This window comes from Euleptes europaea, chromosome 11 (assembly GCF_029931775.1).
Source record: "Euleptes europaea isolate rEulEur1 chromosome 11, rEulEur1.hap1, whole genome shotgun sequence".
Taxonomy (NCBI): Eukaryota; Metazoa; Chordata; class Lepidosauria; order Squamata; family Sphaerodactylidae; genus Euleptes; species Euleptes europaea.
The window spans coordinates 5,322,385-5,343,940 of record NC_079322.1 but is presented as its reverse complement, the minus strand read 5'-3'; the positions used below and the strand labels follow the sequence as shown (position 1 = coordinate 5,343,940).

The 21,556-nt window shown below is 45.1% G+C and overlaps 1 protein-coding gene across 1 annotated transcript in view; it reads left to right on the top strand.

Moving 5' to 3' along the window:
- The window catches only part of UBA6 (ubiquitin like modifier activating enzyme 6), a 62,303-nt gene that overhangs the window by 24,819 nt on the left and 15,928 nt on the right, over positions 1-21,556 (top strand). Inside the window, exons 9-22 of the mRNA XM_056857197.1 lie at positions 1,261-1,364; positions 1,991-2,053; positions 3,136-3,212; positions 4,981-5,047; positions 6,546-6,689; positions 8,219-8,286; positions 9,804-9,882; positions 10,958-11,038; positions 13,790-13,867; positions 14,621-14,802; positions 16,777-16,882; positions 18,532-18,621; positions 18,823-18,903; positions 20,010-20,138. Of these exons, the coding sequence (XP_056713175.1) occupies positions 1,261-1,364; positions 1,991-2,053; positions 3,136-3,212; positions 4,981-5,047; positions 6,546-6,689; positions 8,219-8,286; positions 9,804-9,882; positions 10,958-11,038; positions 13,790-13,867; positions 14,621-14,802; positions 16,777-16,882; positions 18,532-18,621; positions 18,823-18,903; positions 20,010-20,138 (1,349 nt within the window). The remainder of the gene's footprint in view (positions 1-1,260; positions 1,365-1,990; positions 2,054-3,135; positions 3,213-4,980; positions 5,048-6,545; positions 6,690-8,218; positions 8,287-9,803; positions 9,883-10,957; positions 11,039-13,789; positions 13,868-14,620; positions 14,803-16,776; positions 16,883-18,531; positions 18,622-18,822; positions 18,904-20,009; positions 20,139-21,556) is intronic.

Here is a 21,556-nt window from a genome sequence, read left to right as displayed (position 1 = left end):
GCGGAGCCAGCCACAAAATGGCTGCCACCGTTGACCTTCAGTCACACAGTGTGCTGGGCCGGCAGCTGCTGCCAAAAATTTGCACAGCCAATCAAATATCCACTGGCCAATTAGAAGCCTTGCTGGGCAGAAGCCCCACATTGCCCCGCCCACTTTCTAGAAGCTCTTGGTGGGCACCAGGAAAGGTGTCAGCGGGCACCATGATGCCCACAGGGACCATGTTGGGCACCCCAGCTCTAGAAGTTTCTAAACTGCTGCTCTGCCCACGTGCAATGCTCATCAGTGCAAATGCCAGATAACCACTTGAAGAACAACCGTTACAGGTAATTTGGTTTTTCTTTTAAAGCCTAGAATATGCTCATCCCTCTAATGAGACTCTATTCCTGTTGATTCTTTAAAAGGTCACCAGGCCTTTACAAGGTCGGACGAAAACCAACCGGTTGAATTTAAATCAAAAGAGTTTCTGTCTAGATGCTAGGAAGAATTTTCTAACAGTTAGAGCAGTTCCTCAGTGGAACAGGCTTCCTCGGGAGGTGGTGGGCCCTCCTTCCCTGGAGGTTTTTAAGCAGAGGCTAGATGGCCATCTGTCAGCAGTGCTGATTCTGTGACCTTAGGCAGATCATGAGAGGGAGGGCAGGAAGGGATGAGTCAGTGCTCAGTTCTTGTGGCCCTTTCTTCCAAGCCCAGGGTAATGCCGATCTTTGGGGCCAGGAAGGGATTTTCCTCCAGGCCAGATTGGCCAGGGATCCTGGAGGGTTTTTGCCTTCTTCTGGGCATGGAGCAGGGGTCCCTGGGGGAGTGGGGGTAGGGGGAAGGTAGTTGCGAGTTTTCTGCACTGTTTTAGTCTTTTGAATTAGTCTTTTGGTGTTGTCCTATCGAAAATTGCTTTCATCTTCACTTGAATGTTTAATAAATGTGAATATGTATTCTCTGGTCAATGATCGTAATAACAATAAAAGAGTTTTCTGCATTGTGTAGGGGGTTAGACTAGATGACCCTTGAGGTTGCTTCCAGCTCTATGTTTCTAAGTCAACTAGAATTGTAGACATTGTATACTGTACTTTTATTATTGTTACGGTCTTTGACCAGTAAATTGCATATTCACATATTTAAAGCATTCAAGTGAAGAAGAAAACAATTTTTGATAGGGCAATAGACATTGTATAAAATAAAAGTGCATATCTGGTCTGTCCATAATTTTGCTTATTTAGCTACATCATTTCAGATATTTTAAATTTCCTCTTTGTTTATGTTTTTCAGTGGTATCACCTTATTCTTTTAGTATTGGAAACACTACAGATATGGAACCTTACTTACACGGCGGCATAGCTGTCCAAGTAAAGACGCCTAAAACATTTCATTTCGTAAGTGTCCTTCTTCACGATTACAGTTACTAATGTTTGCATCCATTTACAGTTCTAGTTTCCAGTGAAGTCTGCAGGCTAGACCAGTTTGGACTTGATATGTAAAAAGGTGTCCTAGCCCCATTTCATCGAAGCCGCAAAATACCTGGCTCTAGGAGGGTAACTGACCCTAGAAGCTAAAATGACTAAACTGAGGCTATCGTATTTTAGTCACGTCATGAGACGACAAGAGTCACTGGAAAAGACAGTCATGCTAGGAAAAGTTGAGGGCAGCAGGAAAAGAGGAAGACCCAACAAGAGATGGATTGACTCAATAAAGGAAGCCACAGCCTTCAATTTGCAAGATCTGAGCAAGGCTGTCAAAGATAGGACATTTTGGAGGACTTTCATTCATAGGGTCACTATGAGTCGGAAGCGACTTGATGGCACTTAACACACACACAGGAGGGTAAGACGGATGATTGCCCTGGCAGTTGACTGCAATATTTGGAGTGTGTAGAATCAGAACTTCCATCTAAATCAGCGGATCTTCGTGGGATTTGATTGGTGTAATTCTGATGGGGTTTCACTGTTAGCGCTCTTTTAAAAGAAAATTATATGCAAATAAAGCTATTTTTCTTTTACAGGAACGACTGGGGAAGCAGTTGATTAATCCAACATGCCTTGTGGCAGATTTCAGCAAACCTGAGGTGATTTCCCCCCCTTTGTTTTAAGTAGAATCGTAGCATGCATAACTGTTATAAGAAGAAGAGTTGGTTTTTATATGCTGACTTGATGCCTCCTTTTCTGTGGAGGCCCAGGTCACAGCTGCGGTCCAGATGGCATTTTTCCATCTCCGCCGGGCCCGGCAGCTGGTGCCTTACCTCTCCCGCTCGGATCTAGCCACGGTTATCCATGTGACCATCACCTCTAGGCTGGATTACTGTAACTCGCTCTACGTAGGGTTGCCCTTGAGACTGACCAAAAAGCTCCAGCTGATACAAAATGTGGTGGTGAGGCTCCTGACTGGGGCCTCGCCCCGTGACTATGTACATCCAGTGCTCCGACAACTGCACTGACTCCAGCTGGAGTATCGGATCAGGTTCAAGGTGCTGGTTTTGACCTTTAAAGCCTTACATGGTCTGAGACCCTCGTATCTTTGGGACCACGTCTCCTGGTACACCTCCCCCCCCCGAAATGCTTTGCGCTCATCAAAATCTGTTGGTGGTCCCCAGTCCTAGAAGTGTGCGGCTGTCCTCGACGAGAGCCAGGGTTTTCTCGGGGGAATATCTGCTAGTGGCATCAGGGCCCTGCAGGACCTGAAAGCGTTCTGCAGGGCCTATTATACAGAGCTATTTCACCAGGTCTATGATTGAAGACAGCCGCAGGTAATATCAATGCTGGCCTCCCTACTCCCTCCCCCACCTTATTTACAACTATTTACTTAATTATGGGGGGGGGCGGTAGCCGACCCAGTTTGAAGGTCTCACCTGGTGTTGGCACTCAGCTCTAGCAGGCGCCATATTATACGGTGCCTTGTGTTAATGATTTTAGAAATAATTTTAGAGTGATATTTTATGGTTTTAATGTATTTTATTGTTACGTTGTTTTAATGTTGCTACCCACCCCAAGCCTGGCCTTGGCTGGGGAGGGTGGGTTATAAATTTAACAAAAAAACAAATACATAAATCTTGTGTTCACTGCCTGGAATTGCTTCTGGAATGTCCTCATCGGCCCTCTCTGAAGCCGTGAGATTTCTTTTCCTGCCTGTCACTGACTCTTGCCTCTTCAGTCCCCTCTGCAGATTCACGTTGCCATGCTGGCCTTGGATCAATTCCAGGAGAGTTTTGCTCGCATGCCAAACATTGGGTAAGATGTCCCGTCCAGAACTCTGCACGTTTTGCTGTTTAAGGGGCTGGATTCAGCTGGCTTTTCTGCTGGCAAAAAGGGAAGTGGCCACCAGAACAGGCTGTGCAAAAGCCACATGGGATGCTGCCTCCACTAGGAAGGAGAATAGAGTTCCATTCAATGACAGTGAAAACTGTTAGAAGTAAAGACATTTTTATCAACACCACAAGGAACCACCTTCTCCAATATACTTCCCACAGAGCCCTTTGCTCATCTGCGGCCAACTTGCTGGTGGTCTGTGGCCTTCCAGTTGTCCTTATCTAGGGCCAGAACCTTTTCGGCTGTGGCCCCAGCCTGGTGGAACTCTCTGTCGAAGGAGACCCAGGCCATTAATGATCTGGTTCAGTTTTTTTGGGCCTGCAGGACAGATGTTCCACCGGGCCTATGGTTGAGGACGGCAACAGTTAAATGGCCTGTGTGGCTAACATCATATGCAGGCCTGGATCATGGGACCCCCTGCCCCAGTCCCTCCACCTAGCAGCCCTCCAAGTTAACACCTGGGCTGCCGCTAGTCATTGTACCCCCGGTTCTCTGTAGGGTCATTATTTATTTTAATTTGGGATGCTTATTTTAATGTGCTATCTTTTCATGGTTTATATGTAATATATATTTATTGTAGGTTTAACAGTTAATTATTGTATCATATGTTGTTGTGAGCTGCTCTGAGCCCTGCTAGACAGAGCAGGGCTGGATATAAATATTAACATAAATATAAATAATTGGCCCATCAAGCAATTTAATTAGCTGAGCTGACCTGCAATTCTGCATGCTATTAGGCTTCTTAAAAGTTCTGTTGGACTTTTAAACTCACTGGAAGTTTTGCTGCCTGATTGAGCAGGATTGAGGCCTTGTTCGTGCACGTATCAATATCCTGGTCACTGCACCTTCCTAAGGTGCAATGGCTGGCCCAGTCAGTGCTAATCCTGGGTCCTGTCCTTTGGCCCAACTTTGGCAACCATTGTCTTCATCAAGATCCTGGTGGCATCTGGGTACATCAGATATTGAGCAGTCTGGAGATCTAGTTACCGGCCTTTTTTTGGAGGGGATCACCAGAATACTGAACTGGTGGTTCGTTCTCTCCAGAGGCATGGGTTTCTGATCAACAAAAAGAAATGCCCCCTTCTCCCTTCCCATCAACTCCCTTCCCAAGACATTCAGCTAAGTATTGTTTCTTCTTTTTAAAAAAGAATAAATAGATTACTAATGTCCACATCCATCTTCTGGCGGTCTGCCTGCCTTATGGCCTGGTCCCAGAGAGGAAAGAGAGCAGAGGTGGCCGAGGCTCAGCTGCTGCGCAGCCTTTTGGGCCTCAACTGGGGCCTCTTCCGACCGCGTTTCGGTTTATAGCAGGATCACCTGTTGCAAGGGATTGGGGGAGGGATCATGTAGTCCATTATTTTTATTTTTTTGTTGAGAACATTGATTAGCCGCCTTTCTCCCTTGCGGAACTCAAGGCAGCCTACAATATGAATATATACTTTTTTAACTTGGCATACTGTCCATACAGCTTCATTTTCTTTGCCTGCAACACCATTGCAGTGGGCTAGGGAAAGAGGCAGTTTTCAACTAAGCCCTCCCGGTGATGATCCTGGGATAGCTGTTCCACTTAACCTTGGCTTTCTTTCTTTGCGCCTCGTGGAAGCTGGTGCTTCATGCCTTGACTGTGAGGCATGCTTATATTTCTTTAACCCAGGCATTACAGTTCAGTTCTCTTTGTGTGGGGCTCTAGGTGCCTTCAGGATTCTGAGGAGATGCTGAAGATAGCAACATCCTTAAGGGAAAAACTGGAAAGCAAAGTGAGTAGCTGGCTGTTGAATCTATAGTATGAGCGTCATAAAAGAATCTTCCTCTTCCGTTTTTATCCCACCCTTTCTGCAAAGAGATTCCAGGTGTGGTACATGGTTCCCCCTTTTCTCCTAGCAACAACCCTGTCAATATAGGTCAAGTGGAGGGAGTAACTGGCCCAAGCTTTAAGGGAGAGTGAGATTTGAACCTGTGACTCCCCAGTCCTAACTGAACCACAGCCACATGGGCTTACCCCCTTCCCACCTTTCCCTGTATTGTTTATTTAACGTGTATTTGTGTGTGTTAAGTGCCATCAAGTTGCTTCCAACTCATGGCGACCCTATGAATCAACGTCCTCCAAAACGTACTATCGTTAACAGCCTTGCTCAGGTCTGAGGGCCGTGGCTTCCTTGGTGGAGTCAATCCATCTCTTGTTGGGTCTTCCTCTTTTCCTGCTGCCTTCAACGTTTCTTAGCAGGATTGTCTTTTCCAGTGACTCTTGTCTTCTCATAATGTGACCGAAGTATGATAGCCTCAGTTTAGTCATTTTCATTTTAGCTTCTAGGGTCAGTTCAGGCTTGATTTGATCTAGAGTCCGCTTATTTGTTTTTTGGCAGTCCACGGTATATAGTATGTATGTATGTATTTATTTATTTAATATAACCCTATGCTGCCTCTTCAGAGCCCTGCTTGAGGTAGCTTACAATTAAAATGTCACAATATTAAAAACAAGCCATTGGATGTAAACAGCATAAAACTATTCATAAAACAGAAGCAGACCATTTAAAAAGGTTGGTAAAATAAAACTCCTAAGTAAAAGCCTGGATAAAAAGTGTGTTTTAGCTTGGCACCTAAATAAAGTAAAGCAGATGCAAGGCAAGCCTCAAGGGGAGATGGTTTGAGAGGCGAGGTGCCACCACAGAAAATGCCCTGTCTTAGTCTCCACCCACTTTGCCCCTGAAGGTGGGGACTCAGAGAGCAGGGCTTCAGAGGCAGATCTTAACTGGTGAGCTGGGTAGTATGGGAAGAGAAGGTCCTTCGTGTACCTTGGACCCTAGTAGGCAACGCTGCTAACTTATGACATTGCTTTTATCTTGTGAGTGTCAGAGAGAAAGAGAAAGAAAGGAGGGTAATTAACTCATATAATATGCAGGACTGTAATAACGACTGCCGAGTAGCTCCCTCAAGAATGAACAGGAGTCCAGCAGCCCTGAGCTGTGACTCATGAAAGCCCCTGCTGGAATAATACTTAAAATCTTCAAGGTGAGGCTGGACTAGTTTATTTGTGTGACGTCCCTCTAGAAGGATGCCTGAAGAATGCTTATCTGCCAATTTGGAGCTGCAAAGGCAAAAGGTAGACACTGAGAGCTGAATTTATTTGGAGAATGTATCGCTATTCTGATATGCCTGCTCATGTCTGCTATTGCTTAGATACCACTTTAATGAGAAAAGTACATATGTGAAGAATATGAATAACTGAAGAAAGTTCATTTTTGTTCTCAATTGCAGCCTCAAGTTAATGAAGACGTTGTGAAATGGCTATCAAAAACAGCCCGGGGATCTTTGGCACCTCTCACCGCGGCCCTTGGTGGTATTGCCAGTCAGGAAGTCTTGAAAGCTGTGACAGGAAAGTTTTCTCCGCTGCAGCAGTGGGTCAGTGTTCTTTGTTTCGGAGGCGGTTACATCCGTGAGAAGAGAGAGGAGTGCTGTGTGGGCAGCAGAATGCAGTTCTCTTCCACGGAGGGCCCTGGGGGGAAATTCCGCTTTGCACAGCAGAGACCCCCAACTGTTTTGAGCCTGTGGGCCACCTCTGGAATTCTGACAGGGTGGTGGCACGGCCACAAAATGGCTGCCACGAGAGGTGGAGCCAGCTCCAAAATGTCTAATAGAAACTGCAACATTTCAGGCAGAAGCAAAACATCCTGCTTTTTGCATGTTTTTTGCGCAAACAGCTTGTTTTCACTCACGCAGGGAAGAGCCTTGTGCTGTGGTGGCAGCTGCCGCTGAAGCAGTGTGTGTTTCTGAATCTGCACACCCAGTCAGATCTCCAGGGGTCCCACCTGGACCTCCCCACTTTCTAAAAACACTCGGGCACCAAGGAAGGTATTGGGGGGTGGCATGCTTCTCGTGGGTGTCCTGCTATGGACCCCTGCTTCAGAGCATCACCTGCGTTACTTGTTCGTTCCCAGCATATTGGGAATTCCAGTATCCTTTCCACAGTTTGAGAGGAGACGTATTAAAAAAGGATTTTACCTTTGGTTTTGATTTTACCTGCATGGCCAGCCAGATTAATTCATAACTTGATTTCTTTAAAATTTAGATTATTATATTATTTTGTAGTTTTATTTCCCTCCTTTCCCCCACCCCACATGCAAAGCAACAAAACCTGATTCTACTGTCACCCAGCTTCTAGGGACAGTTGGAAACATTAAGTACGACTTTGCAACTGTCAGGCTGGCCTAATATTGTGTTGGCAGCGGCATCCATTGATGGCTGTAAATTTTATGAAACAGTAAATCTTTAGCACTGGAAAGTTTTCCTTGGAAAAAGAAAAGGGCTGAAAAGTTTTCCATTTCGTGTCTTTGGACATTATTATTCTAGCTCACTGCAGATGAGAATTCTTCTCTTAAGGGTTTCTGATCTAGGGGCTGAAATGTGCTGTATTGAAGCCTGAGAGGACAGTTTTGGCGGGGGTGGGGGGAAGCATCTTCTGGTGAGACATAGTCAATTCTGAGAATCAGTGCCCATCTGATAGAATGGCATCTTATAGAGCAGCCTGTTTTGTCTCTTGGATGCCTGCGATTTTTATAGCAAGCAAGAAACAGCCTAGACACTGCACAGAAAGAGGTGGTAGAACCACTGATGTTGCAGTGTAGTGAAGTCTCGCATTAGAGGGGGAAATTTCGCATAGCTTTCCCCCCAGATGCCAGTTTCCTACATGCAAGGAACTTTGAGTGTCTGTGTGGGAGGAACACTTTATTTAAAAAAGGACAAAAAACACTTCTGAAGTGCTTCAGTTTAGGGTTCTACTGCCCTATATCACTGCCTCATCCTTGTAAAGTACAGATCAGTTCTAAGAAGAGAAAAGTGTTTTCTCAACCCCTCCCCCCAACCTGACTACTTTCGAGTATACTTGGAGGCTTTAAAGACATTGTCTCTGATGGATTTCCCCCCTCTTTCAGCTGTATCTCGACGCCTTAGAATTGGTCTCATCTCTAGAAAAGGCCAGTCGTGAAGAATTCCTTCCAAGGTAAAGTTTCAAAAATGGTATGGCTGCTTGGAACATAAGGAGATACGAGTCTCCCTGCTGGATCAGGACCAGTGGTCCATCCCACCCAGCGTCCTGTTTCCTGCCATGCCCAACCTGATGCCACAGAGAAGCCCCCAAACTTACACCCCCTCTATCTCTAAGCTAGCAGCAGGCATGTGATGTGATTTTTAACATTAGCGATCATCAACACTTATTATTAAGGAGTCTCGTTGCGCTTAAAAAACACTGCAATGTATTTATTGTGGCATAGAAGAAGAAGAGGTGGTTTTCATATGCCAACTTTCTCTACCACTTAAGGAAGAATCAAACCAGCTTACAATCGCCTTCCCTCCCCCTCCCCACAACAGACACCCAGTGAGGCAGGTGGGCTGAGAGAGCTCTAAGAGAGCTGTGACTAGCCCAAGGTCACCCAGTTGGCTTCAAGTGTAGGAGTGGGGAAACCAACCCAGTTCACCAGATTAGCCCACGCCACTCGTGGAGGAGTGGGGAATCAAACCTGGTGTCCTGTTCACAGTCCACCACTCCAAACCACTATCACTACACCATGCTGGCTTTCGCATAATAGCATAAACTATTGTGGATTAGAGTGCCCTTTGTCAGAGGTATGATGTGTTTGTATGTATGCTCATGCATGTGCACAAAGACAACTGGGGCATCATACCAATAGCCACCTTACTGAGTGCTGTCCAGTTCTGCTACATTCATTGGTTCAACACGCTGGGTCAGTGCAGCTGCGTGCCTTTCTGTGGGGGGGACCAAGCCCATGACAAGAAATAGCTAATTACAGCCATGACCTTTGTGGGCCTGAAGTGCAGCAGAGCTTCTAAATATGTGTCAGGTTTGTTACAGTGAACTTCTGTTCGGTTATCATCTTCACAAGAAACAGTAATAGACTGTGTGTACTTAGCTCTGATTTTCTCAGCCGCTACAGCTAACCACAGTGCTGACCCAAATTGATTCTGAAATGTAGCCTGTGCTTGCCCTTGATTAACCAAAAACGGTTGCTCAGCACATTGTGAGCAGTTAGTCTGTCGTTGACAACAGTGTTCCAACCTGTAGTTTGTTAACCTTATCATTTCCTGTAGAAAAGAGCAAGAGTCCAGTAGCACCTTAAAGACTAACAAAATTTCTGGCAGGGTATGAGCTTTCGTGAGCTCCTACCCTGCCAGAAATTTTGTTTGTAGGAGCTTTCGCGAGCTCCTACCCTGCCAGAAATTTTGTTCGTCTTTAAGGTGCTACTGGACTCTTGCTCTTTTCTACTGCTTCTGTTTTAATGTTTCGTAGGGTGGATTGTGATGGCCTTTGGCCACAGACAATAAACTTTATCACAGGTACTGCTACTGATAGACTAACATGGCTACCCATCGCGATTTATTATTTCCTGTATGCTGCAATAATGCTTGCACAAGGTATTAAATAATTCTACAACCTTTCCCTCTCCCTCTCTCTTTGGACCGTTGTCTTTTCTTCTTCTACCTTGAATGTGGTTGCCTCAGAGGAGACAGATACGACGCCTTGAGGGCCTGTATTGGGGAGACCTTGAGACACAAGCTTCACAATCTGAATGTATTCTTAGTAAGTATTGGCTTGTAGGAGATGTACTTAGCGATAGCTTGGTAAGTTTAGGGGACTAAGGTATAGCTGCCCTTGGTTAAAAAAACAAAACAAAAAACAGCTTTGGGAAATTGCTACATTGTGCATTGATGTATTGAAAACCTAGAAGAAGAAGAGTTGGTTTTTATATGCCGACCTTCTCTACCACTTAAGGAAGAATCAAACCGGCTTACAATCACCTTCCCTTCCCTTCCCCACGACAGACACCCTGTGAGGTAGGTGGGGCTGAGAGAGTGTGACCAGCCCAAGGTCGCCCAGCTGGCTTCATGTGTAGGAGTGGGGAAACAAATCCAGTTCACCAGATTAGTGTCTGCCACTCATGTGGAGGAGTAGAGAATCAAACCCAGTTCTCCAGATCAGAGTCCACCGCTCCAAACCACCACTCTTAACCACTACACCATTCTGGCTCCCTACCCCTTCATGAAGGGAAATATTTATTCAAACTGACTCCTTCATGAAGGTTTAGAGCATAGAGTCCATTTGTCCAGTTAAAGATTCATAAAGGGTGTATTGCCCTGACCTAGATAGACCAGGCTAGCCTGACAGAGCTCGGAAGCTAAGCAGGGTAGGTCCTGGTTAGTACTTGGATGGGAGACCCCCAAGGGAGTCTAGGGCGCTACTTAGAGGCAGGCAGTGTCAAACCACCTCTGAATATCTCTTGCCTCGAAAACCCTACTGGGTCATATTATGTTGGCTGCAACTTGATGGGGAAAAAAGTTATGTGAATATTCTAAACAATTATTAATGTATTTAGTGCAGCACTTGTTAGCCTCAGATGCTGGAGGTAGCTGCCGTTTCCCGTTTAGTATGCCTTCTGTCTTTTTATCTTTCATACCTCACTAGGTAGTCTAACATTTTTATCCAATGGAAACGATATATTGTTATGGCATTTCATTGGAAACCCACCTGTGCAACCTTTTACGAGAAATGTGTGCATTCTGCCTAGTTTTGTCAGACAAAAATATATGATTACAAGTTTAGCTGTGTAAGGGGTGGATGTTATAATAAAATCTGCAATTTCACTTTAATTTTGTAGGTTGGTTGTGGCGCAATAGGCTGTGAAATGTTAAAAAATTTTGCACTCCTTGGTGTCGGCACTGGCTGGGAACGTGGGATGGTATGTTTTTATGTTCCACATTGATGTTGTGTTCCTTTGCATGTTTGTTCTGCTGGGACCTTAGCAAAGGCAGATCTGATGTGTCTTGTGTCAAGTGGAGCTTGAATGGGGAACGCCACACTGCTAATTTTTCTGTAAAATCTGGCAAAACTGGTATCAACTGAAGCCATTTTTAGTGTGCCTTTTCCCCATGGAGGACTTAAGACTGCTGCTGCTGATAGCTAGAAACTAATGAGCACACTTAGACTCACTGGAAAATGAATAAAACACCAGGTATTGTCAGAAAATCTACAGCAGACTTGCTAAACCAGGGGTCCCCAACGTGGTCCTTCTTCTTCTTGTGGGTGCCGTAGTGCTGCCAACACCTTTCCTGGCACCTGCCAAGTGTATTTAGAAAGTGGGTGAGGCTCCGTGGGGCTTTTTTTCCAGCAGAGCTTCTGATTAAAAGGCATACTTTTAAACAGAGCTTCTGCCAAAAATGTTGAAAACTTGCTTTGAGAGCTGTGCATAATTTCGCTCCCTGAAATTTTGTGATTGGCTCCGCCTCCTGCAGCTGCCATTTTGCGATTGTGCCCACTGCCCCGTGTCAGAATTCCAAAGGTGCCCGCAGGCTCCAAACAGTTGGGGACTCCTGTGCTAAACAAATGCCCATTTAAACAGTTCTGCCTTACACTGTTTCCAAAAAGGTGAGAGTACCTTCTGCATTCAGGAAGACTGTTCCAAAATGTCAGGGCCACTGTTGAAAAGGATGGAACGACAGCAGATTTAATGGGCCGGTAAGAGAGGGCCGGTGAAAGGCCCTGTTCAGACCACTGGCGCAGCTGCATGGGGTTGTGTTGGGAGAGGAAGGTCCTCTGCTAGTACTGCACGTGGTGGGCTGTACATCGTGGGCTGTGGTATCCTGAGCCAGCTAAAGGGGCTGGGTATTTTTTTTGGGTGGGGGGGCAGCATTCTGCCTCTAGTTCTGCTTAGACTGGTACCAGGTCATATGGAGGGGGGGGAGGAGAATTAAGTACCCAAAGGTCAAGAAAAAATAATTGAAATGTGCTCTGTGCAGGGCTGTGTTTGAAAACAGCCCCAAAGCTTTAGTTCATGGGTTCCCCAACTCTGTGCAGCTTGTGGGCAATTCTGGATTTTGAAAAAAGGCAGCAAGCAGTGAGGTACAGATTCCCACAAAATCTGCATCATGGCGCATCACAGGAAGGATCCAAGCTAAGCATCCTCTTATGGTGGAGTAACTGTTTCTGAATGGGCGCTCCCGATAGACATAAAGGTGAGTCCTCACATGAACACATGAAGCTACCTTATACTGAATCAGACCATCAAGGTCCATCAAAGTCAGTCTTGTCTACTCAGACTGGCAGCAGCTCTCCAGCTTGCCTAGTTCCTTTAACTAGAGAGGCCAGGGGGTGAACCTGGGGGTGTCTGCATGCCAAGCAGATGCTCTACCACTGAGCCACAGCCCCTTCCCAAGACTCCTGCTGGGGTCTTCTGAGGCCCTTCCTGTTCCAGTGAGATGGAGGGCAGCCAGGATTGGCTCTTGGGTTTGGGGAGTAGATACTTTGGGGAAGAAGGAAGTGGGCACATTGGTGGGTTCTGTGCCACCCATGGGCACCACTTTGGGGATCACTGTCAGTGAGAAGCATAGCAGCCAGATTGCTCATTGGCAATTCAAGTCTTACGACAACTACTGCCTGATGGCTCTTGAGCCTAGATCAAACTGCTAGTTATGACTTTTCAAGTCCAGCTGCCTACATCTGCCCATACATGCCTTTAATTAAGGCCTTCGTCTCTGTTCTGTTTCCCTTCATTAAGGGCAGTGAGGTGAGCAGTTTTGATTGGGAAAACCCTTTTTGGTTGTTGCACCCTGGTTATGGAATGTTCTTATCTGTCTGCATTAGACTTTCAGCGCCAGATGAAGGCATATTTAGGAAGAAAGGTGATTCCTTTGAAATGTGGTGTTGAAGGAGAGTTTTCTTGTGACTTTCTGCTTGGAAGATATTGGGTTGTGTTCCACCAGTCCACTTAGCTAAATGGGGAGCTTTTCTCCTGAAGAAAAAAGAGGAAGGATGTGTGATTAGCTGAGCGAAGTGGTAGGGCATAGCCAAGTATTATTACTGGTGGTTGTTTGATGCCACACTGTTTTATTGGTTTCTTAATCTGTTCACTCATCATAATATTTTATTTAAAGCTTCTGTTGTTTTTTAATGTTCCATTTTGATTTTGATTGAGTGGGTTTTCTGTATTTTGGATTTTATTGTGTGTCACGTCTTGAGAACTTCAGGATATTATTTTTAAAAAATAGTTGAGAACTCTACAGTTTCTAATTTTTGAAGACTTCAGGATTTATTGATATATGTATGTAATAAATTTCAGGTTTTTAGTTGCTGTCAAAATACTTTAACAAGTTTGATACCCACACAGGTCAGCTGGTCAAATTGTTATGGGTAAAATAAGTCTGAATATATGTAATTGCATAGTTTTGGTTGGAAAGGATTGCATTTCCAAAAGGGACTTCTGCATGGGGCACCGGTTTAATTATGGCGTATCATTTTGTGCTGTATTTTGGATAAGATGACTAGTGTTGTTTAGAGAAGATGGATGAAATATACTCTAGGAATATCCACTGTTACATGTAAGAGCCATGCGTGGGCATGCTGTGGACTCCATTGGAGCTTAGTCTGACTTTAAAAATTTGACAGGTTGAATTATTTTTAGACTTACAATATTTGTCTATTTGTCTGACTTTAGGTTACAGTTACAGACCCGGACTTAATAGAAAAATCCAACCTAAATAGGCAGTTTCTCTTTCGGCGACATCACATAGAGGTAGGTCATAATAATTTGGATTATGTATGAGAGCATAAACAATTTGATGTATTTAGATTTTAAAAAAGTTAGTGAAATGAACTCTTAGAGCTATTTTAGTATATATGAGAAATTTCTCCATATGATAAACTTGGGTAGATATGCTTTTTGTTTTTGTTTTTTTCAAGGTACACTTGGCTTCAGTCCTACATCCAGTCATGTTGGGTCCCTTTTTGGAGGGATGGGGTGGGATATAAGTGTTTTAAATAAACAAATTATGTCCATAGCTTAGTGGTAGAGCACATGGCTTGCATTCAGGTAGTCCCAAGTTAAGTCCCTGCTGTCACCGGTGGAAAGCAGCTTGGGTAGCAGAGCTGGAAAAGGCTTCTGCTTGAGACCTTGGAGGGCTGTTGCCAGTCAGAGACTGGGCAGTAATGAGCTGGATTGGATTGGTGGTCTGATGGCACAAGACGGCATATGCTTGTGTTCATATGACTGAGTTCTGAGCTTTCAATAAATGTTTAATTTTAGTAAGTGTTTGCATTATTGGCAATGTAGCATCATAGAGTTGGAAGGGTCCATACAGGCCATCTAGTCCAACCCCCTACACAATGCATAAGGTGTATGGTAAAGTTCATATCCTGGTTCCCTGAAGAATTGATATTTGTGAATGGGTTTTCTTGTCTCAGCTGCTCTGAGTTAGTTTTCTGGTATGCCATATTCTCCTCTTTCCAGCATTAACTAACGAAAATGCAAATGTTTTAACTTCCGTAGAAGCCCAAAAGTTGTACTGCAGCAGCAGCAACAGTGCGCATTAATGGTCAGATGAAGATAGAGCCACATCTTAACAAAGTGTGCCCTGCTACTGAGAATATATACAATGATGACTTTTACACCAAACAAGATGTAGTGGTTACTGCACTAGACAATGTGGAAGCAAGAAGATACGTTGACAGGTAAGAGCATAATCAGAAGAAGGCTCTGAGAACTATGTTTATGTTGAGTTTTGTTTGCTCATTTTCTGTTGTTTTGCTCCTTTCCTGGCCCAGTAAAGGTATAATGCTGGATCGCTACAAAATATGGGATACAAACTGGGAGCCAGGCAAGGGGATGCAGAAAAAAAAATCCATGTAATACCTTTTATTAGGAATATGTCAGGCTTCAGCAAATGCACGGCGTTTCAGGCAATAGAACTCAAATCCAGACAGAGCAGCTATTCAAGGATTTATTTCAAAAGTCAGTTATTTCAGTAAGGAGACGAGCAAGGCTGGAATACATGACTGGGGGAGTATGGATACATATATAGGGCTGATACAATAGGGTTACCGGTAATGACTTAAGTAAAACTGAACAGAAACAATTGTGAGCAATCAGTGGAGGAGATGGCCGAGCTCTCGGCTTTGTGCGCGGGACCCGATATCAGATCGGAGATTTACACGGGCAGGTCCCAATACAATTGTAAATCCCTGGCCGAAGCTCGTGTGCAAAACGGGGGTGGGGGGAAGGAGTGCACGGAGAACTCCATCTTGTTCGCGGGGAAACCATCTTGTTTGGGAACGGAGCTGTCATAAGCCCTATCTGACAGAATAATACAGTATAACTATCTTGGCGGAAGAGTTAGCAACTCAAGCAGTCAAATTAATATCAGATATTTAGTAATACCCAACGCTAGAACGACCGATAAAAGAATGAGGCACCATGATGTTCCAAATCGGTGCCTCATAGCTATCCTGATGTGGTGGTTTGGAGCTGGCAAAAGCTCAGTATGCTTTGGGACAGGTTCTGGCCCTGGTTGTAGGACAGGTGGCCAGGCCCAAAAATAAATAGCTCTTTTCATTCTAGGGTTGGAAAGTGGGAGGGGGCCAGTGGGGTTTTGGGTATGCCACCTTACTGTTCCAAGAGGAGGAGCCCTTGACTGAGTCAGTCCATCTCATGTTGGGTCTTCCTCTTTTCCTGCTGCCTTCAACGTTTCCAAGTGTTATGGTCTTTTCCAGTGGCTCTTGTCTTCTCATAATGTGACCAAAGTACAATAGCCTGTTTAGTCATTTTAGCTTCTAGGGAGAGTAATTCAGATCCATTTTAAAGGGTTCTTGTAGGGATTATAACAATATATTTTATGGGAAGATGTGGTGATGCCTGCCAACTTGGAAGGCTTTAAGAGGGGAGTGGACATATGGAGCAGAGGGGTATTCATGGCTACTAGTAAAAATGGATACTAGTCATGATGCATACCTATTCTCTCCAGGATCCATGGAACACAGGCAGGATAATGCTGCTGCAGTCATCTTGTTTGTGGGCTTCCTAGAGGCATCTGATTGACCACTATGTGAACAGTCTGCTGGATTTTATGGACCTTGGTTTGATCCAGCAGGGCCTTAAGAGCAGTGATTTGGCGTGGTGGACTCTGATCTGGAGAACCAGGTTTGATTCCCCAGTCCTCCACATGAGTGGTGGAGGCTAATCTGGTGAACTGGATTTGTTTCCCCACTCCTACACATGAAGCCAGCTGGGTGACCTTGGGCTAGTCACAGCTCTCTCAGCCTCACCTACCTCACAGGGTGTTTGTTGTGGGGAGGGGGAGAGAAGGTGATTGTAAGTCAGGTAGATTCTCCCTTAAGTGGTAGAGAAAGTCAGCATATAAAAACCAACTCTTCTTCTGCTGCTGTTGGAGGGGGAGGAATGCTGTAGTTGCTTCCATAATGGTGCCTATATGTTCTAGGAAAAGTTTACCTTTTTCTCTTCTCTCATTGTGGATATACGAGGGCATTTTGGTTTAATGTTAGGGGGGTTCTCTGTTTTAAGGTGGTTACACTCAACAGGAGGCCACATCGTGGCTTGTCTGTCCCCTCACCTCTCTTGGAGCCTGTCGAGTATTCGCTGCGGCTTCTTCAGTTGGTGCTCATAACATTGTTCTTACTTTCTTCATGTAGTCGCTGCCTAGCAAACCTGTGTCCTCTCTTAGATTCGGGAACCATGGGGACTAAAGGGCATACCGAAATCATTGTGCCTCAGTTGACGGAATCCTACAACAGTCATGTAAGTGCTTGAGCTGTGAAAGTAACGTAACGTGGAGAGCTAATCCCGAGCTCTTCCTTAATCACCTTGTGGACTACAGAAGGTTCCACTTCAGTGACTGTTAAACCAGTTCTGTTCCTTGGTCATTTTGTAGCTACCCTTTGTAGATTCTTCTGGGTAGCAGTGTGTGTGAACAAGGTCTTGGGATATGGGTGGACCGGAAGTTAAATATGAGCAGCCAGTGTGATGCAGTGACAAAAAAGGCTAATGTGATCCTGGAGTGCATCAACAGAAGTATAACATCCAAATCTCATAGTCCTGCTGTACACTGCATTGGTTAGGCCATGCCTGGAGTATTATGGGCAGTTCTGGAGGCCCCACTTCATAAAGAATGTGGGCAGAACAGAGTGGGTACAGAGGAGAACAAGGAGGATGAGACAAAGCCTGGAGACGAAGCCCTATGAGGAAAGACTGAGGGAGCTGGGAATGTTTAGTCTGGAGAAGAGGAGGTTGAGGGGGGACATGATTGATCTCTTGAAGTATTTGAAAGGCTGTCACTTAGAGGAGGGCAGGGAGCTGTTCTTGTTGGCAGCAGAGGATAGGACTCGCAATAATGGGTTTAAATTACCAGAAAGGGACCGGCTGGATATTAGGACAAAATTTTTTACAGTAAGAATTGTTCAACAGTGGAATCGGCTCCCTTGGGAGGTGGTGAGCTCCCCCTCACTAGCAGTCTTTAAGCAGAGGCTGGACAAACACTTGTCAGGGATGCTCTAGGCTGATCCTGCATTGGGTAGGGGGGTTGGACTGGATGGTCTGTCTGGCCCCTTCCAACTCTATGATTTTGTGATTTTGCCTTGGCTGGGCTTCAAAGAATCCCCAGTGGGATTCCCCCCCCCAACTTTTTTGTTTGTTTACCTTTGAATGAAGGATTGCCCCCTGCCAGATCACAAACTGCTTTCCAAAGCCCCTTCAGTTTCCACAGGGGCTTGCCTTCAGGCAGGTTGTGGGGGGGGGGGCTTTTGTTCTAGAAAGACAAGCCGGGAGCCCTCCGGACATGCAGAATGAGCCGCAGGGTTTTTGTATCCTAGCCACAGTGATTACGTGTGTAAACGCTCACAACGTTATGTTTCAGCTTTCTGTTGAATTAATACTATTGGTTTGATCTAACCAGAAATAAATTGTGGAGGATATTTGGCAGGTGCCCTACTCTTGAAATAGAAAAAGATTTTTAGTGCTTCATTTCATTATTCAGGTTTTTGTTTGGAAGCAGAAATTGGAGCTGATGTCTTTTCCTATGCCATGCAGAGGATTCTTTTATTAAAAACTCACCAGCAGAGAGACATTTTGATTTAGGTTGTTATGACAGCTTGCTTTTGCCATATCAGAAGTTTCATAAACATTAGTGACTCTTGTAACAAAATGATTTGTATGTTCTTATAAATGTTGACTTAAATCCTATCTCATTGGCGGTAACCTTATGAAAATAAATATTTTTCTGTAAGAAAAAAATAGCGCTCTACCAATAGGTTGTACTAAGTAGCTGCTAAATAGAGGAACAGACTCAGAAAATTAATCTGATGAAAAAAAATAAGGCGAAAAGTGAGAAGCCGTGATACAAGGACAGTGGATATGATTAGTCTTCCTCTTCCTCCTCCTCCTCCACGTAGCGAGACCCACCAGAAGAAGAGATCCCGTTTTGTACTCTGAAGTCTTTCCCAGCAGCCACTGAACACACGATCCAGTGGGCAAGAGACAAGGTCAGTTGGTGGTGGGCACAGCCAAGCGAGAAGGTTTCCTTTGCAAACCCCATGGAAAAAAGGGGCTGTGGTGTTCGTGCCTGCCTAGCTCGTGTTCATCGCCATGGTACTTTTCTAGTAAAATGCGTCCCTGATGCAGATGGGGGAGAGGGCGGGATGGGGAAGCAGAAGTCTTTCTCATAGCTTTTCTTTTTCTTTTAGTTTGAAAGTGCTTTTTCACACAAGCCTTCGCTGTTTAACAAGTTCTGGCAAACGTATCAATCCGCAGAAGAGGTGTTACAGGTAACTGATGAGTATTTTGTATGAAGCTTCCATGTGAGTGTTTGTTATTATGTCTGGTAAATCTGAAATGTAGTTGATGGTAATGATCAACATCGTATCATCCAGATCAGAGTCCATCACTCCAAACCACTGCTCTTAACCACTATACCACGCTGGCTGAAGGAGAGTGACCAGAAGGAAGGGAAACCCCTAAGAGTAGCATTCTGGGTAACCCAGGGACAGCAGTAGGAGTGGACAAAGGAAAGGTCAGGGAGCATCCTATCTAGCCCTTTACTGACTCTCTACTGCCCTTTCCTTTAGCTCCAAAGCCTGTGCTAGCATTAAGCGACATGGCACCGTCCATTCCTTCCAACACTTCCTCTCAGTAGAGCGTGTGCTGGGGCACAAGGGTAATCTTTTCTCACAGATACTGGAACCAAATTCGTGGAAATTGCTTGGTTAGTGTATCTGTGATCATTTCCTCGCAGGCATCTGTGATCGTTTCCATCACAGCTTCTCCCCAGAAGTGGTTGGGGAGGTGTGCGTCATGCAGCATGAACCTTACCGCATTGAGAAGAGTTCTGTTCTTCCTTTCTGCCACTCCGTTTTGCGGTGTGTGTGTGTGTGTGTGTAGGCAACAGTTGTTTGGTGCTAAATGCCCTGGTCCCTCAGGTAATGCTGGGTAGCTATAGCTGTGTACTCTGGTCCATTGTCTGTTCACGGGATCTGGGGCTTTCTCCCAAACATGTTGTTCATCATCACAGTGTATTCCTTCAGCTTATCCAGCACCTGATATTTTTTGACTAAACAGGTAGGTTACTGAATAACTTCAATAATCATTGATAAAAGTCAAAAATATTAAAATGACCTATAGTGTGCATTGGTAAAGGTTCACAGATGTCACTGTGAATTAGCTCTAGAGGTTTTCTGATCTTCCTCTCACTGTTTAGGAAAACACGGCCTGGAAACCTTTGATTGAACACAACACACACAGTCATTAGAAACACTGCAACTTTTGAGATCAGTGCCAGTGGCCAAACCTTGCTTCTCCATCTCTAGAATCCCATGAAAATCACAACAGGCAAATCAACAGTAATTTACCATTTTAACTTCCTTTTTCATTTTAGAGAATAAAGTCTGGAGAGAGTTTGGAAGGGTCTTTTCAAGTGATCAAATGCCTCAGCAGAAGACCAAGAAACTGGCAGCAGTGTGTTCAATTAGCAAGATTAAAATTTGAGAAGTATTTTAATCATAAGGTGAGTATGTGAGATCAGCCGGACTTAAATAGATCTTCAGCTGATAATTTTTTTCAAAGAGTGGTTTTATATTTAGCAGCATACACACACACAGCTCTTCCCAGTTCTCTGAGCAAAAAAGAAAACCATATTTTTGTTTCTAGTCTGGTTCATAGAATCATAGAGTTGGAAGGGACCACCATGGTCATCTAGTCCAACCCCCTGCACAATGCAGGAAACTCTCAATTACCTCCCCCACACACCCCCAGTGACCCATACTCCATGCCCAGAAGATAGCCAAGATGCCCTCCCTCTCATGAACTGCCTAAGTTCATAGAATCAGCATTGCTGACAGATGGCCATCTAGCCTCTTCTTAAAAAACCCCAGAGAAGGAGAGCTTACCACCTCCCGAGGAAGCCTGTTCCACTGAGGAACTGCTCTAACAGAGGAACTGGTTATGAAACTAAAACTTCTTAAACATTTAGGTGAAACTGTTCTGTATCCTTTGTCTTGTATTAGCATATAAATGTTTGAATGCCAGCTAATACCATGGTTGAAGAGTGTACGTGGGTACTGGGCGGGGAAGGGGGCAGCGTTCATCTCACCCCCTGCTGCACCTCCTGCGGATCCTTTACTGAGGAAAAGGGCTGGGGAACCCAGAGCAGTAGATTTGGGTGTGTGTGTGTGTAAAATTTGTCCTTACTACAAAAATGGAGAAAGGTAAGAGGAAAAGAAAATTCAGATTTTTTTTTTCCTGTCTCAGTTGTCCTTTGATAGTCCAGTTTCACTTTCTGCCTAGAGTTCCTTGCCTGGTTATTTGACCGTTGATGTCTGTTTTGTATTATCCTATCTTTATTTTCTTTTTATGGTTACCCTTGTGAAATTGGCCTACACATGAAATGAAATAGGGGCAAATGGAAATCTTGTGCATGTATCTGAGAAACGAAAGGGTACTCTCCTGTGTCCCCTCGCCTGATCCGTTGGCAGACGGCTTTTGTCGCAGTGGGCATCTTGTAGGACTGGGGCTCTTGTTCGCAATATGGCAAGTCATGCCAACTAACATATGTGATGTCACAGGAAGATTTCACTTCCACTCTATTTATTTAAGGATTTCTATCTGGCCTTTCCATCTTTTATATCGTCATCAAGTCTTCATTGCATTAGCACGCGGCTGGCTTCTTCCTCTTCCCCCTCTCCCTCTGGCCGCCCAACAGCTGACAGGTGGCGGGGAGGCCAGCAGCAATGAGGCTGGGCCTCCTACTCCAGGCTCCAGCAGCAGCTCCTCCTCACCCCCACCCCCCAGGTGGCTCCCAAAAGTCCAGCTCCAGGTCGCCGCCATTGTCCTCCATCTCAGGCTCCTCTCCCCAGCCGTTTTCGCCCGCCGCGTCGTCGTCTGGGTGCTCGCGGAGGGCCAGGCGGCCCCTCAGCAGCTGTGCGT